The 17,190-nt window shown below is 39.1% G+C and overlaps 1 protein-coding gene and 1 long non-coding RNA gene across 2 annotated transcripts; both read right to left on the reverse strand.

Moving 5' to 3' along the window:
- Positions 1–1,231: 1,231 nt before the first annotated feature.
- Positions 1,232–2,747, reverse strand: LOC147557780 (uncharacterized). The gene is made up of 2 exons (XR_015235355.1): positions 1,794–2,747; positions 1,232–1,713 (listed from the first exon to the last, which is right to left on the reverse strand). It is a non-coding gene; the product is annotated as an uncharacterized LOC147557780 (long non-coding RNA).
- Positions 2,748–3,904, reverse strand: LOC147557781 (protein FAR1-RELATED SEQUENCE 6-like). The gene is made up of 3 exons (XM_086658937.1): positions 3,488–3,904; positions 2,804–3,442; positions 2,748–2,759 (listed from the first exon to the last, which is right to left on the reverse strand). The coding sequence occupies exons 1-3, from the start codon at positions 3,902–3,904 to the stop codon at positions 2,748–2,750; spliced, it is 1,068 nt and encodes a 355-aa protein (XP_086515063.1).
- Positions 3,905–17,190: the final 13,286 nt, after the last annotated feature.

Raw genomic sequence — 17,190 nt, forward strand, 5'->3', positions numbered from 1 at the left:
GTTAGGGTTTTTGGTTTTTCATGTTTGAACAAAAAACTAAGTCTATTGCTTTAGGAATTTGTTAAATTAATTAGTCAATTAGTAATGAACAACTGAGGTGTGGTTTATGGGATTTTCTTCCATTACTTCTCTTTAACAGTCCAAAAAACTAGGCTTACTATTTTAGGGTTTGCGAGGTAATTAGGGGTCTTCATTTTTTTTCATTCTTGAGCAAAGAAAAGGTTACTTTTTAGGACTTTGCTAAATTAATTAGCCAACTTGTAAAGAAAAAACTGAGGTATGGTTTTATGGGATTTTTCCCACTATGTTGGTATTATTGGGATTTCATGTGTAATGTGGTGGTGGTTTTATGGTTAAATGGGATCTGAGTTGTGATTTTATGGGAATTTGTAAATTAACTTCTTGCATCAATTATCAATCTAATGTTGATTTCATGTGTAATGGTTGTTATGGATTCAATGGTATATGAATTTGTCGAATTCAATTGGTTTAGTTTATTCAGTTAAGCATATTGTTTTTTTTTGCAATTAGTCTCAAATTACAATGATATATGAATTTGTCGAATTCAATTGGTTTAGTTTATTCAGTTAAGCATATCGTTTTTCTTGCAGTATGTTTCAAATTACGTTTCCAGAGATTCCATGTCATTGTGGTGGTGGTAACATGGTTTTGAAACTATCGAGATCCACGAACAATCCAGGGCATTGGTATTACAAGTGCCCTTTGATGAGGAATGATCATCCATTTCACTTCATTTGGGCAGACTCAAGACTCTCGGCTTCTTCTTCTTCTTCTTCTTCTTCTTCGGCTTCAACATCCTCGCCAATGGTGAACGACGAAATTGGAACATCTACACCGCCGAAGATGAAGATGAAGATGAAGATGGATAGAGTTGAAGAATTATTAGCGAACATATCATTTATGCTAAACGTATTAGTCTTTCTTGTATTAGTGTATGTTTACTATTCGCGGTGAGGATGAGTAAATTCGTTAGTCAAATTTACTTATGAACGTCAATGTTTAAAATGTTTACTTATGAATGACAATCTTATAAATGTTGAAGTTACAAGTTTTATGTTGTTGGATTGTTTATTGTTAATGGAGAAAGGGAAATAACTCATGTTTTAAAATGTTTACTTATGAATGACAATCTCATAAATGTTGAAGTTACCAATTTCATGTTGTTGGATTGTTTATTGTTAATGGAGAATTGGATATAGAGAGTAAGAAATGTATAAACCTCATATATTATATTTGAGATTAAATTCAAACTACTTCTACATGAAAAAAATTACAGTAGGTTGAGTTTTATATGTATATAGTTATAAGTTGGTATATAACCTAAATTTACAAAACTTAATCTACTAGCCTCTGGTGAATTCCCATTTCCCACTTGAGTTACTTCAGATGTTTCATGAACTATAATAACAATATGGGACGGATCAATGTCCATATGAATCTGTTTTGTGGTTATATCCTGACCAATTGTCTGTTTTTCCGCCACTGTTGTAGGAGGACTAACATTCTTGAATTTTGCAGTTTTGGATAGTTCTTGAACAGAATCTGCGATTTGTAGGCGATGTACGCAAAGACAGAATATATACCTTTACTGTTCATTTGTATATGTTTGTAGTAGTCATATTCCGCATTGTATGTTCCTGAAGGGTCGTACATTTGTGGGCGATGTACGCCCATTAATAAGTCCATATGTGACTGCACGTGGTAAGATAGATATCAAAACATAAACTATATTTTCAAAATGAATCAAACAAGTATGAGAAATTATAAATTACCATATCTTGTCGAGGAGTTAAAATCATGTTTTCTTGTGTAACAATTCCACCTAGTCGACTCTCTTGTGTAGTTGTTAAATCACAAATCGGATCATGAACCGCATCACGAACAATATTACAACTCGGTTTTGATGTAGGCATTTTAGAAGTAGTGCATTAACAAATAAAATAACAAATTAGTTCAAATATAAACAAATAAGAAGGTATGATGAAAAAAATGAAGAATTTACTTGCACGTTTCTTTGACTTGTAGCTTTTCCTTTTGAATCTATTCTCTCGAGGGCGACCCTTCGCTTTACACGATACCGGATCTAGAATATCCTGTCGTGCATTTTCTGCACAATCAACGGTATAACCAGAACCACTAGTGACTTTATCTTCTAACTCTATTACTGGTTTAAAGTTTAGGATATGATCATTCAACTGATTGGTAATTCTTTCACTTTTAGCTGCAGTAGAAGCTACGTCGTTAAAGGTTTGAGACAATTTTTCATATCTTTTTTCTACCGGTGTTGTTTCCCATCTACCGTTATTGCGTGTCGACACAAAATACCCTTAAATTCAAACAACAAACAATTGCACCGAACTTCACATTGTTGACCATCTAAAAAAACTTTGTAGGAAAAAGTTTTCGAGCCTTTACCATATTCTAACTCCTCCGAAATAGTATACTCGTAGACATTGACATACTCTCTACAATCCGCTATATCACAAGCCAATTTTCCTCTCAATTCTTCTTGAAAATCGTCAAACTTTTTGAGCGTGTACTTCTCCCTCATTTGTTTTTCTATTTGAAATGGACTCACACATGGCATTTCTAAATTGTAGCACCTAAAATCTTCTTTTGCCTCTTTTTCAACTTTATTCCTTAAAGTTGTATTATATTGTTCAACAAAAAGTTTCAAAGTAGTTTTCGGACCTACGTATCCATCAAAAAAAGCATTTACACCTTCACTACGTTGAGTGCTAGACATTCCCGCCCAAAAATGATATTTCACAAAAATTGGTACCCATCGCCTTCTCTCTTCGTACATATGGCTCAACCATTTATTTTCTTCCAACCCATATTTTTGTATAGTGAACATCCACTTATGCTCAAACTCTTCTGTGCTAAGCGTTTTATGGATAAGTTCAGTGAGAGTAAAACTTATTTCAGCATATTGTCTGTGACTTTTTAGTTTCTCCGGTATTTTCTTCATTACATGCCACAAACACCATCGATGTTTTGTATTGGGAAATACGTCTTCAATTGCAATTTGCATGGCTGCATCTTGGTCCGTTATAATTCCACCTGGTGCTCTTTCGTTCATACAAGTAAGCCATGTCCTAAACAACCATGAAAAAGATTCTGCATCTTCATTAGACAATAACCCACAACCCAATAGTATAGATTGCCCGTGATGGTTCACTCCAACAAATGGGGCAAAAGGAAGATGGTATTTATTCGTCAGATAAGTCGTGTCAAATGTCACGACATCTCCGAATTCTTTATATGCCTCTCTACTTCTTCTGTCTGCCCAAAAAACATTACGTAAACGAGAATTCTGATCTACTTCCATCGAAAAAATAAACCCATTATTCTTTCTCTGCATAGCCAAAAAATATTGTTGAATCGCCACAGCGTCTCCTTCCCCAAGACGTATCCTTCTCTTTTTTTCGATGTAATTTCTAGCATCTCATTCGGTAAATGGGACATTCTCATGTCCACCAGCTGCCACCACTTGTTGCTTAAAGCTACGACTCGTCTTAGTACCTGCCAAATCACATATTTCAAGTTGTCGAGCTACATATGAGTTAATCTTTCTGTTGCATCTATAATGACGAACTTTTCCTGGACTAAGAATATGGTTATGCTCAAGATTCACAACAGTAGTTTCCCATTTTCCATTATCAAGTAGCTTAGCGTTAATTTTTGCTTTGCAACCAGTTATACTGCTTGGTTGAGGATTCTTAGATGTCGATTTATACTTCCCCCCCTTAGCACATGCTACTGCGACATATCTTAAAAGTCCTTGTAAGCTTCTCTGTGATGTCTTTTTCACTGGATGTCCCACTTTTTTGGCGTAACAAAGACAATAATCATAAAACTCTTCAACACTGTTAAATTCCATTCCAGGCCTAGGTACTTCTATTTCTTTTTCTGATCTAACCTTGTATTTATCTTTGTTAGGCTCATAATGCTCACAATCTTCACTTTCTGAACTTTCCGAAGTCATTACTCCACAAAATCAACGGCTAAGAAGTCAAAAAAGAAATTTACAAAGAGCTCAATTCACGTAATATCTAACTAGAAATGCAGTTAAATATTATTTAAATGGAAACTGTTATACAACAACATAAAGATTGGTTCTATCAAACCAAAGCTAGATATTGTCAAAAGTAGTTACTGCCATACCTCAAATTTTCTTCACAAATTGGCTAATTACTTTAACAAATATATGACCTATCAAACTATACCTAAGATTTTCTTCACAAAGATTGGTTCTATAATGACTGTTAAAGAAAAATAATGAAAAAAAGCTCAAAAACCATACCTAAGATTTTCTTTACAAATTAGCTAATCAATTTAACAAATTCCTAAAGCAATAACCTTGTGTTTTGTTCAAACATGAAAAGAATGAAAACCCCTAATTACCTCACAAATCCTAAAACAGTAAACCTAAATTTTTGGACTGTTAAAGAAAGTAATGGAAGAAAATCCCATAAACCACACCTCAGTTGTTCTTTACTAATTGATTAATTAATTTAACAAATTGTTAAAGCAATAAACTTAGTTTTTTGTTCAAACATGAAAAAAACTAAAAACCCTAACTTATTACCTCACTTTATCTTGCGAATTTCGAGTGCCCTTTTGCTTCCAATCGATTGCGTCTTGAAGAAAAATGATTTAAACTACACTTCTTAAGATAAATCCATTGAATGAATTGGAGAAATCCTGCTTGTTCTTATTTGGTCGTTTTTTTAGAGAGAGAGTGAGAGGTAGAACAGGTTAGGTCAGATTTCAATTGGGGAGGAGGTGGAATTTGGTTTTTTCTTATAAAATCCAAGCCGTTCATCAATTTAATGGTCAAGATTAATTTATAGAGGAGGGACGTAAAGCTAATGCCCTCACTTTTACGGACTGAAATCAAACTTTTACAAAAACCCTCACTTTTGCACGGACAGAGAGACGTGGCATTACCTCATTCATTAGGTCTGGTGTAGGTGGGAGACCGTCGCATGGAATATCATTTTTGACTGAAGAGAAAGTGTACCATAAAAAAGATATCTTCCTCCTTTATTATATAGACTGATTTAAAATAACTGTGGATCGTGATCGGGAAATTCTCGATCTCCAATTATCCTTTAGTTTATTATTTTCGTTGTGCCAACTAGTTATTTAGCATTTAATGCAATTTTTTTTTCTAATAATTTTATTTGCATCACACGAATCATATTTCTATCTCATATTTCTATCCCGTTGAATTGGACTGCTATTAATATAGTATTCAGATCATTTCACTTTTTATTTTTTTATGCCATATTGTCGATATCTGATTAAGATAGAATGAAACTCGGCCATTATAAAAAAAAAGATTAATTTCTTTACAAAGAAACTATAATTTTGCTATTTTATTGGAATTAAATAAGATACGAACAACAATTCTAGGAAAAATATATATCTTAATTAAAAACATTAGATTAGAAAATTAAGTATTATATCGGAATAAGTTTTTTTTCTTGTAAATTCTAAGTATGTCCCGGTTGAAATTAAGGAAACAAGTCTGACCAATTCAAAACGTGGTTCTAACTCCAATTTAGATGAAGACTATTTTATTTTCCACAGATATACTCATATAGATATTGAACTCTTTTTAAGACAAGCAAATACACCGAAAAGTTAAAAATTAGATAGATTTCTCTTTTCCATAGGGCCCCAATTTTGTTAACCTCTTTAAGCATAGTATAGGTAGGGGTCGGACTGATGAGACGTGAAAATGTCTCATTTGACTCTCTTAACTCCGGTTAGTTAGTCCAGTTCGAGCTGTTACTCTGATGATTTGCTTGGTTTTCTTTCTCAGGTGTCTTTTACGGAGTTCAGGGTGAAAAACAGATGAAATCGGGAGAAATTGATGTCAGGGGTATTTTGGTCATTTTGTGATTCTGATTTCATGACCAGTATTAGTGCTCGGATGGAAAGTAGAGTCCAAGGTGAACCCGTAGGCGAAAACGGAAGTCAAATCGGAGTCCGGATGAATAAATTAGAGCAAGTCAAAGTGCGGGTCAAATTTGGTATGCTAGAAGTCAAGAGGGACACGTGGCTATATGTGTGATCCGACTCGACCCGACCCGACCCGACTCGACCCGACTCGATGACGTCAGCTGACGTCATCATCTTTTTCTTCCTTTTATAACCGAGAGCTGGTTATCTTCTTGAAAAGGAGATTTTTCGAAAATTTGAAACAGGAATGGAAAGAAATTGAGAAGATAGGATAAGAGATAAAGAAGGAAAGTGAATAAGGGAGAAGAAAGGAAAGTTTCTCTTTAGAGAAGGAAAGATTTTCTAAACAGAGAAGGGAGGAGATACTCGGTTATATAACAGTAGAGAGAGAGAATGGAGGGATCATCTCGGAACAGAGCTATCTTCTCACTACCAAAAGAACCGAGAACATCATCATCATTCTTTCATCTTTTCTATTATAGTTCCTGTTATTTGTGAGAGAGAGAGGAATTACAGAGAGATTGAGAGAGTTTTAGTGAGAGAAAAACCGATCATCATCATCTTCTATCTTTTCTTTCTTCTTCTATTGATTGTAATTTTCTTTAGTGAGAGAAGAAATTACAGAGAGAGAGAGAGAAGAGAAGAATAGAGAGTTGTTTTGGGAAATATTGGAATAGACAAAAAACAGAGAACTATCTTCATTGAATTTCATATTATCGATTTCGATTTTTCTTCTTTTCTTCTCTGTTTAGCTACTGTTTCTAGTGAGAGAGAATATAGAGAGAGAGATTAGAGTAATAAAGGAAGAAGAAACAGAAACAATAGTGAGAGAAACAGAATTGAAGAAGGTGAGAAAACTATTTTCTCTCAAGGAAAATATTTCCGGGAAGACGAGAAAATCGTTTTCCCGGAGGGTGCGTTTGGCAGATTTCTGAAAAAACAGAAGAAATCCTTTCCCTAAAGCTCTGTTTGGCTGAAACCTGGAAAATCAGAAGGAAATTACTTCCCTAAGGCTCTGTTTGGCTGGGAAATTTTGTAAGAAACCCAACTTTTCTAATTTTCTTTTCTTTTTCCATATATTTAAGCTTCAATCCTTTATCATGAAGAACTAATTTTATATCTAGGGTTTAGATGAAGTCGTACTAATCAATTTTTCGACAATTTATTAAAGTTTTTTTTACCATTTTTAACGATAAAACCTTCCGGGTTTTCAGACCGTTCATGGACTGAAAACCTGAGTTATACAAAGAACAATCGAATTAAACCAAAATTAATTTGTCCTTAGAATTGATAGGAAAACGGATTCGAAAACCCTAGGTTCCCTTTATCTGAATATCACCTTAGAATTATTTCGATTTTAACTATTGTTTATCTTTTTATTATTTGAAAAATATTATCAAAACCATTCCTTGAAAACCTAATAGTTTTAAGATTAGAATCAAAATTCGACTTAGTCTCTGAGGAACGAACCGGTCTTACCGGATATTATTACAACTTGACACCCGTGCACTTGCGGGTGGTGACCTATTTAGGGTAACCTTCTAGGCCCACCACGGACCTAGACACCTTACATGTGAAAATTGTTTTCTCGTGAGAAAAAGAAAAGTAACCGTCGCCTATACATCTCGGCTTCCATCCGGACATTAGGCAGAGGAGCATCCGTCATGCCATAAGCTACCTTAGCTCCGTATGTCCAACATAGAACATCAAGGTCTGACCCCTTGAATAGCTCAATCCTCCTTATGTAATAGGATAACACGTAGCACGCCTTGACGCGGCATGAGAACATGCAACCTAGCTTCCAAAGGAACCGCAGTATACTATATCTAGGTACTGTCTCATGTAGGCTCCTATGATAAGTGAATCCATGCATCATGCCCTTTGGCATACGCTAGGTCGGCTCTATGGGTTTCGTCATAGAGATGCTCACTTTCGTGCACACTTGCTAAGATGGGCGAACGTCGCATCCACGAGGTCTTGGCATATGCAAGATGCATATGAGGAAGGGAGACCAACCCGTCCTATAGTAGCAAAGTTCCTGTTTTACCTATTTCCACAAGGAAACATCAATCTTTCAACGAAGCATATGAGGAATGCACCAGACACCTTCCTTGCATGGCCCAAGGAAGCTTATGGCCGCTTCGACCGTCTTTGCTCTCCAGCCTATATGCTCGCGCGCGCCATCCTAGCACACGTCGCATGCCATCCTAACACGCCGTTCGAAAGAAGTTTTAAAAAGGACTTCACTAGAAATACTCTTAGAGAGAAATTCTACCCATTGCTCATGGATCACTGCTAAAGCAAGACTCGGAATTTGGAAGTTCTGATGAGCAAAAGCACACATGAGGGAGACACTTATGTCACGAGACATGAGATCGATTATGAAGATGATCGATATTCACCCGCACATCTAGAAATACCTGAAGTATTTGATGTCATCACCCATAAATAACAGAGAAAGTCCTAAGATACTTGGAGCATCTAAGAGAGAGTCTCTGAAAGTTAAAGTTGAAGAAGGTCATAAAGAACAATCTTCCAAACATAAAGATAAGAATCTTTTAGGAAGGACAACTAGGTGAAAAAGGGGTTTTTCACAGTGGGAGTCGTTGCAAACTCTACTAGTAAAGAAAGAACAATTACGACTTATAAAGTTTTAGTCTCAATTTTAGGAACTGATATTATTGTAAAAGCTGATGAAGGTGTTCTTCAGCATGACAATAACTAGGCAAAGTGAAACAAAACGTGGAGTGAATCCACAACTAAACTGTCACCTTAGATCAAACATGAAAGATGTACGAATTTAAAAAATTAGGGTCATGAAGACAACCCTAAAGAGACTTGGAAAATTGAGCACGTAAAGGAGTTTATGTGGGAACTCACTTTAACAAACTCTTGTTATCCGAAATAAAATTAGTTTATTTCGTCATCTAAATTGTGGTTTAGAATTTAGACGACAGTCTAAAAATATTGGAATGTTCCAGGTTGGTTTATTAAATGCGTGATCTAATGAAAGAAACCCTGCTAAGTGAACATGGAAGCATTCCATTATAGTATCCCTAGTCCAAGTCATTGGTTGGAAAACAATGACTTAAGAAGACTAGCATGAGTGATTGACAAGATAGCGTTGTTTCTTGTGTAATGGGAATAAGAGTATTCAAGTCAATTTCATGGGTGTATAAGATACACTGGAAACTCACCAAGTGAGAGTGCTTCAAAAGTTGAAGATATGCACGTCACAACTCTCATTTAGCAAATTGGAGAGATTCCTCAAAACATGAGTACTCACTCATCTTATGTAAGGAATGTCGAGTCGTGGTCCCGTCAAACGCCGCGCCGTATAAGGAGGTTATAAAAACGGAGGTTGGGTGAAATAGGATAGACATGAAGCTGAGTGGGAGTACAATAATGGAATTTGTCTACCTAACGAAAGTTTGGATAAAGTATCTCTAGGCCACTTGAGGAATGACAACTGAAAAAATGCATGGTCGTGCTCAAATGGATTAAGAGTTAATCATTTGATTTGACAGTTTGTACCCCCGATTAAGAAAGTTTGATAAGTATGACGTATCATATGAGATATGAAAAGACATGGGAATTGAGCATTGCACTTGTTCTAAGTACAAGTGGGAGACTGAAGGATATATGTCCTTAAGGTCTAAAGGCATATCCTTCCGAATGAATGTCCCTCGACCAAGATGACAATGCGTACGATTTAGCTCATAGGATAATGATGACCTTATTTTGAAGATCAATCAATCCGGTTCATTTAGGAGTCGTAATGCTTAGCTAGAAGCCGCTTACGACTGTTGGATCACTTAGGTTATCCGCGGCTAACATAGACCGGATCCTACAACGAGTTACATATAAGAATGGTAACTTTAATATCAAGAATAGACTGATGGGAAGTAGCATATAGATGGATATGATCCAGTCTTCTAGTGCTTAAAAGATAGAAAAGAATCGGGCTCGAAAAGGAGGCCCGGAAAAAGAGCAAAACCCACTTTTGGGCCAACAAAGGAACCCCTTAAGAGGAGAGCCCTGGACGGTCATAAAAGGGGTGTGGGCGGGGCAGACTAAGCCCATTAAGGGCTAGTCTGGCCGGTCCCATTAAGGGGAAACCCTAATTAGGGTTTTGTCCCTAATTAGGAATCCCAGTTAGAAAAACTCGAACTTATGCTTATCTTTTCTAAGGGACTTTTAGGATTCCTTATTTGAGTAGAACTCTACTAAGGTAAGACCTATATAAGGACCAACTTAGAGTTCAGAAAAGGTATAGAATTTTCTCAGAAGAAAATCATCTCTCTCATACATCTCAGAGAGAGAAGGAGATGTTAGAGAAAAGCTTCCCATTTTATCTATCAAATCTAAAAGAAGGTGTTCTTCATCTCAACCTTCAAGAAGGTCCTAGCTGATGGAAAGACGGGAGTTCAAGTTATTCATTCGGTGTCTCAAGTAGAGGAGCTACACTTGAAGCTCTTTATCTTCCGAATACTGGTCAGGATTTAGTTCGTGGGAAAGCGAATAAGGTATCCTTCTTCCCTTCTAGTTCATTGTTAGTTCATGTATATGATCCTGGATAAGTTAGTGCTAAACACTAGATGTTTGAGATTTTGCTACCAACACTAGTTAGATGATTAAGGTAGTCTTAGAGACATGTAATTCCCTACAGTTCTCTCATTTGTTGAGAGAACATCTTGGTCTTCTTCTTCCACTATAAATATCCTCCTTTCGCCTTTGAGTTGTCTTCAACACTTAACCTTTTTCCTATATTGCTCCTTTAATATCTTTTGAATATTTTTCTTTAGCTCCTATTTGTTAGAAGTTTTCAAGATGGGGCCCATGTTCGAGTTCATACTTGGTGCTTCCTTGAGAGATGTTTTTCATAATGACTGTGATAATGGGTGGACTTTTTCATAATGGTTGTGATAACCTTACGTGCCATTTTGAGATGTTCCACTAGGGAGGTGCAACTCTCGGTGTCGTCTCTTGCTTCGTTTTCTGAAAGGATGGTGATGCAAGCGGAGGGGAGCTTCTCTCCATGGTTGTCCCCTTCCTGGGGCAGCTTTTTGGAAGGTGATCTCGAGGTCTGATGATCTTGTGGCTTTTCTGACTCATTCCCCACAGTCTGGGCCCTCTGCTCATTTTCTTTTTAGTTTTTTTTTATGTTTCTTCTATCTTTTTCTTATATTCAGGCCTTTCGGGGTACTGATCTGCTTTCTTTCCTTCTGTAATTTCTTCTGTAATAAATCCAAACGCCTATGCCGACTTTTGTGTCTTCATCTGTAATTTCTTTTGTAATAGACGTTTGTTGGAGATGAATAAAAAATTCGATCATCACTTCTTTTGGTCTTGCTTTTAATGACTTTTGTGTTTCTTTATTTTTTCTCGCGCCGATTTATTCTTTTTGATCCCTTGCCGCCATAAAGGCCTTCTCGGCCATTGCACCTGTTCACTTCGACTTTCTCGCCTATATATATTGTGGATGAAAGGATGACTTTATCATCTCTTCTATGCCCGCTTTGTTGGTTCAGAGGATTCTTCCTAGAGAGACAATCTTAGAATCACCTTCCGTCTGGTTCTCATTGCTGACAATCTCTACATTCGTAGTTATTGTATTGAAGTCGAGGGCGAAGGTTTTATCAAAGTCTATCGGACTATGGACCTAATCGTTTTTGTGAATCTAGAGATGATTCTTGATGCTGGCCCTTTCTATCCCCTGCATTTTACTCAGAGGAAAGTCTTGAATGACGGTCGACCGGTGATTTTCGAAGTGATGGGGTATCTGGTTCGTCTGGTGAATGGTAGGCTCGTGGTTGGGGTTGCTACCACCTCTGTGAAATTAATCTCCCTCGATGTAATTCTTCTTTCTTCTCCATCTTTTTCTTCTTCTTCTTCTTCTTCTTCTTCTTCTTCTTCTTCTTCTTCTTCCGCTTCTTCTGTATAGCAAGCACTTTGTTCTTTAAGTAAATGTTTTTGGCTGTAATTATATTGATGTCCTTACTTTGTCTTGAATCATCGATTGCTTTTTCTTTGTTCCTGAAAATGTATGAGAGTTTTGACCAAGAGAAGTCGGTTGCCGGTCAGTGTAATCCTAACTTACTAATGCGGTTTTCCTAACTAACTACGCATCCTCCGAATGATTGTCCCAGCAACAAAACAAATGATGTTAGACCTATTCTATCATGCCCTAGTCTTACTAACTCCCTCTGTAAAATAGAAACCAAATTAGCCCTGTATAATATATTTTGGAACAGCGTCACAGTTTAACTAGGACTTCCCCTTGGGCCCCTGGTCGTGGCTTTCGATACCAAGGCTATTCCGTCGGATTTAGCACGACTAGTTTAACTAAGACTTCTCTTTGGGCCCCTGGTCGTGGCTTTTGTTACCAGGGTTGTTTTTCGTCGGCTTAAGCACAACTAGTTTAACAAGGACTTCTCCTTGGGCCCCTGATCGTGGCTTTCACTACCAGGGTTGTTTTCGTCGGCTTGAGCACGACTAGTTTAACTAGGACTTCTCCTTGGGCCCCTGGTCGTGGCTTGAGCTACCAGAGATGTTTCGTCAGCTTAAGCGCGACTAGTTTCATTAGGACTTTTCCTTAGGCCCCTGATCGTGACATGCGCTACCAGGGTTGTTTCGTCAGTTTGAGTGCGACTAGTTTCACTAGGAATTCTCCTTAGGCTCTTGGTCGTGGCTTGGGCTACCAGGGCTGTCTCGTCGGCTTGAGCGCGACTAGCTTCACTAGGACTGCTCCTTAGGCCCCTGGTTGTGGCTTGGGCTACCAGGGTTTTTTTATCGGCTTGAGCTCGACTAGTTTAACTAGGACTTCTCCTTAGGCCCCTGGTCGTGTCTTGGGCTACCAAGGCTATTTCGTCGGCTGGAGCTCGACTAGTTTAACTAGGACTTCTCCTTAGGCTCTGGTTGTGGCTTGAGCTACCAGGGATGTTTCGTCGGCTTGAACACGACTAGGTTAACTAGAACTTATCCTTGGGCCCCTGATCGTGGCTTGGGCTATTAGGGTTGTTTCGTCGGCTTGAGCACAACTAGGTTAACTAGGTCTTCTCTTTGGGCCCCTAGTCGTGGCTTGAGCTACCATAGTTGTTTCGTCGGCTTGAGCACGACTAGGTTAACTAGGACTTCTGCTTGCATAATACTTGTTTTTGAAAAAGTATTATTTATTAAGAAATATTGTATCTTGTAGCGCTACACTCCAGCCTATCGGCTTTATTATAAGAGGAAATTAAAAAGAAGTAACTGTAAAAGTTATTCGTCGTACCTTGACGAGTCCTGTCTTATTCTTGCATGTCTGTTCGTGGCGTCGTCGTAGAAGACTTCCTCCTCACCAGCAGTGACTGGGGAGATCATCTCTTGTCTGCAGTTCTGGGTCGAGATCAGGTAGCCATCTTTGAGTTGTCTCTTGGTTCCCCCAAACTGTTCCCACCAGAATCGTTCCCGGGACTAGAATGGCCCCCGACTGTCTTAGGAAGTTTCTTCCTATGATGATATTGTATGCGTGTAGCTTACTAACTATGGTGAAGTTTAGCATCATAGTTTTCTTCGCCACTCCATCTCCGATCAGCATAGGTAGTGACACGATCCCATCGGTCTCGACTTGGTTGTCGTCGAATCCAGTCAAACAAGACCTGTAAGGTTTGAGACATTGAGGACTTACCCCGAATTTTTGGAAGCATGTTCTGCTCATGACCTCGGTTGAGCTCCCTGTGTCGACCAAAATACGTTCCAGCTAGCCACCACGGTGGTTATTATGAGCGGATCGGAGTGAGGGGTGATTACTCCCCTTAGATCATCGTCCGTAAACATGATTGGTGGCGGATTGGTGGCGCTTCCATGTTGGACTTAGTGAGTGAGGCTGGCAAAGTTTCAGTCTGGCTGGCGTACATGCGCTGCTTGTTTTCCGCATTTCCGTCGAAGGTCGACCCCTGGATATGGTACATATGTTACCTATCGCTTCTGGATGCTGCTCGGATCCTTCCTCGTTCAGGAGCCCTTTGTCCTCATGGCTTGGAGGGTGCCCTACTTCTTTGTTCTAATGTTCCTTATTTTGATCGAACTCTTTCTTTCCCTCGAGTTCTTCCATCAGGGTTTCTGACACGTCGTCAAGTTTTTGTATCAGCCCTGACATATGCCGCGTTAATATCGTGGCGTGGGTCGGGCTGCTCGTGTGCTTGAGATCGGCTCTCAGCCGTTTCAGAGTACTCGGCTTAGGCTGGGTGCTTCGACGGTTGAAGCTGGGTATTTCAACGTCATCGGAGTTACTTGTCTAGTAGTTTTTTCATGCGGGAAAGTGCCTCTGGGTGTGGAGAAAAACTTTTGGGTCCGACTTTTGACCACCCCGACTCTTTCCTCCGTCATTACTTTTTTCCGGGTTGTTCCGGCCATTCGGAGCCTTTCCTGCAGCTGCCTTATCTCTTGCTCTTTCTGTAATCGATATACTTCTAGTTGTTTGATTTCAGCCAGGAGTTAGTCCGCAATGGGCGTTCTAGGCTCATACCCTCGAAGGGTGCGGTCGTCCGACGACATGATTGCCTGAAGGGCTAAGGAAAAACGGTTAGTTTTGAAAGTGAAAGAGAGAATTCGGGTTACCGAATTGATGATGTATGCTGGAAGATGCCCTCTTTCTAGCGCCAAATGCTGATGTCAAAAAATGGCCTTCCGTTATATCAACATGAAAAAGGGACTTGATGCATGACAACGTTCGTTAAGGTTAAAGATTCTGTTAAGTTGGTTGTGGTTCCTGGTTCCTGGTTCCTGGTTCCTGGTTCCTGCTCCGGCTCCTCGCTCCTGCTTTGGTTCCTTGCTCCTGCTCCTTGACTCTTGGGGGGAAAACCTGGAAAGTGTTCGAAAACCCGTCCGACGTTCAAGACAGTCAGGTTGCTCTTTGCAGTAAAAGAATGAATATTGATTGATCCTTTTGGGGGCGTTTTTATGAATAGGGGGTCTCTCTAGTTTGAGAGATCGTGTGTGAGTGAGTGAAGAAAGCTTGTCCAGTGGGAGAAAAGTTTGTGTCCTGTAGAGGACAATGGGGGCCCTTTTATAGGCTTAAGTAGACCGACTGTGTTTAGACGGTCTAGATTGGGCAGTGATGATCCACCGTTTAAGGAAGTTTCTCACTGTTCGTGGTTAGGGTTTCCCTTGTAGTTATCTCGTATCTAGGATAAATAGAAGTTCCTAAGTTCAAGAATCCTTCGTAGGTATCCTGCCGAGGTGATAGATCTTTAGGAGATGTTTCCTCCCGTGGGACTCTTTGAAGTCCAAACTTACTTAAACACTTAAGATCTGTAGCCGACTGAGATCTTTAAGAAGATTCTAGGACTGAGCCGGTAAGCCTGCAGCTTGTTTCTGCCTCCCCAGTTTAGGGTGTGAGACAATGGCCTAGCCTACGTGGACCCCCTCATTCCTTTGGAGATCCCAGTGCAGATCTGATTGTGCCGAGGGTGAGTTGGGGGTTTAGCCATTCTGTTCACCTTAAGTCGGGTTGACCCGTTGGACTTTAGGTTTGTTCTTGACTCTTTGACGTTAGTCAACGTCTGGACAATTTATGCATCGGCAACCCCGAGTTAGCATCTCGACGGTACCGCACGCGACACCTCTTACTACGGTACGTCTTGCCATGTGCTTGCACTGTTGCCATTGCAAAACAACTCATCTTCAATGTCACTTCCCACTGGATCAGACCCTCGTACCTCTGTACTCCAAGTTCTGACTCCCTGGGTTGCTTTTCCGTTGAGACCCTCGTTCCGCCCTCTGGTTTCTCACTTAAAGTGCACTCTAGTACCTGAGCATCTAGCTTTCACCCGTGAGTGGATACCACTTGACCCTGCAATGTCGCCCCTTCTCTCGACGACCCTTGCCCTCGTTGCACCTTTGTGCCTGCACCTCTGTGTAGGGCTGGGGAAACGGTCCGAGACCCCCGGGTCCGGCCCGTTCGGCCCGGACCGTTAGAGACCGCTGCCCGTAGCCAACCCGAACCGGGCTAACCCGGCCCTATGAATCGGCCTTATAGGGTCGGGATTCGGACATAACCTCAAATCCGAGTCCCGGCCCGTTATACCCGTCCGATATACCCGCCCGAGTTTCGATGCCCGAAACCCGCCCGATCAAACATATAAAGATTATGTTTTAAATTGATCCAAGGGGTAAAATCTTTTGGCCATGAAAGAGCCTTGCTCCCATATCTTTGAACCAATAGTGAGGGACTTAAGAGATGGAACTTACATACCCATATCTTTGACCCAATAGTGAGGGACTTAAGAGATGGAACTTACATAAACTTTGGCCTTGAAGAGGCTTGTATTATAGAGTGTTTAAGAGGTTATATATAACCATTCCCTTTTCTCCTTCATCTTCACCCCCAACAATGTGTGACTAAATAGGTTTAACTTGCTTGCAATCCAAGAAGTGTGGTTTGATTCATATCATCACAATCCCATATGAATTCTTCTCTAGATGTACAATGTGGGACTAATCGCCAAAGAGAACAACAAAAATCTCTTAACTTTATTAGTCCCACATCACCTATTTACAGTTAGAACATGTATTTGAGACTCTTATTAAATAGAAAATAAGGTTCACTCGAAACATCAAGTCTATTTTATTTATTAGTCTTACATCACCTATAGATACTTAAGTGGAAGTGAAGTGAATCTCTTATTTTAAATAAAAGAAGAAAATTATTAATCGGGTCTAATGTCAGAAGATAGAATAAAGATAAATTTGTACAACTTTTAAAAAGAATAAACCCAAACATGACCATTTATACATTTTATTATATGATTATTGAAAGTATCTCAAGTTATGAGTTAATGATTTTAGCCTTTAAAAGTCTTTTGAGAAAGGAAAATGAAGGAGTTATTTATAACCTTTATTCTTGCATCTCTATCTATAAGACCATCAATGTGGTACTAAAGACTGAAAGCTTTAGAATTGAACATCAAAGAGGGAGAACTTGTAACCTCTCCCCTTTGCTTCTTTTATCTCTAACTCAAAGGTGTTGGACTAACATTATGAAGTTTGCTTAAAGTTTGTTGTGTGATGTTGGCCTTCTTGTGACCTTCACTAACTATGGGGCATGGTCAATAGTAATTGACTATAACAAATGGTCTCTATGACCATGTTTTTTTTCTCCTAACTTTGATGTGTTTTATTTTTCAACACAAAAATATTTGGATAGATATTTCG

Source organism: Eschscholzia californica, unplaced genomic scaffold, assembly GCF_041429995.1.
Source record: "Eschscholzia californica isolate CP2 unplaced genomic scaffold, dmEscCali1.0.p SCAF_2, whole genome shotgun sequence".
Classification (NCBI taxonomy): Eukaryota; Viridiplantae; Streptophyta; class Magnoliopsida; order Ranunculales; family Papaveraceae; genus Eschscholzia; species Eschscholzia californica.

Excerpts from the sequence above, each read along its gene's own strand:
- LOC147557781 (XM_086658937.1), bottom strand. The coding sequence starts at position 3,904 with ATGGAATTTAACAGTGTTGAAGAGTTTTATGATTATTGTCTTTGTTAC. Across the intron at positions 3,443-3,487 it reads CAGCTGGTGGACATGAGAAT|AGAAGGATACGTCTTGGGGA; the intron begins GTCCCATTTACC and ends ATCGAAAAAAAG.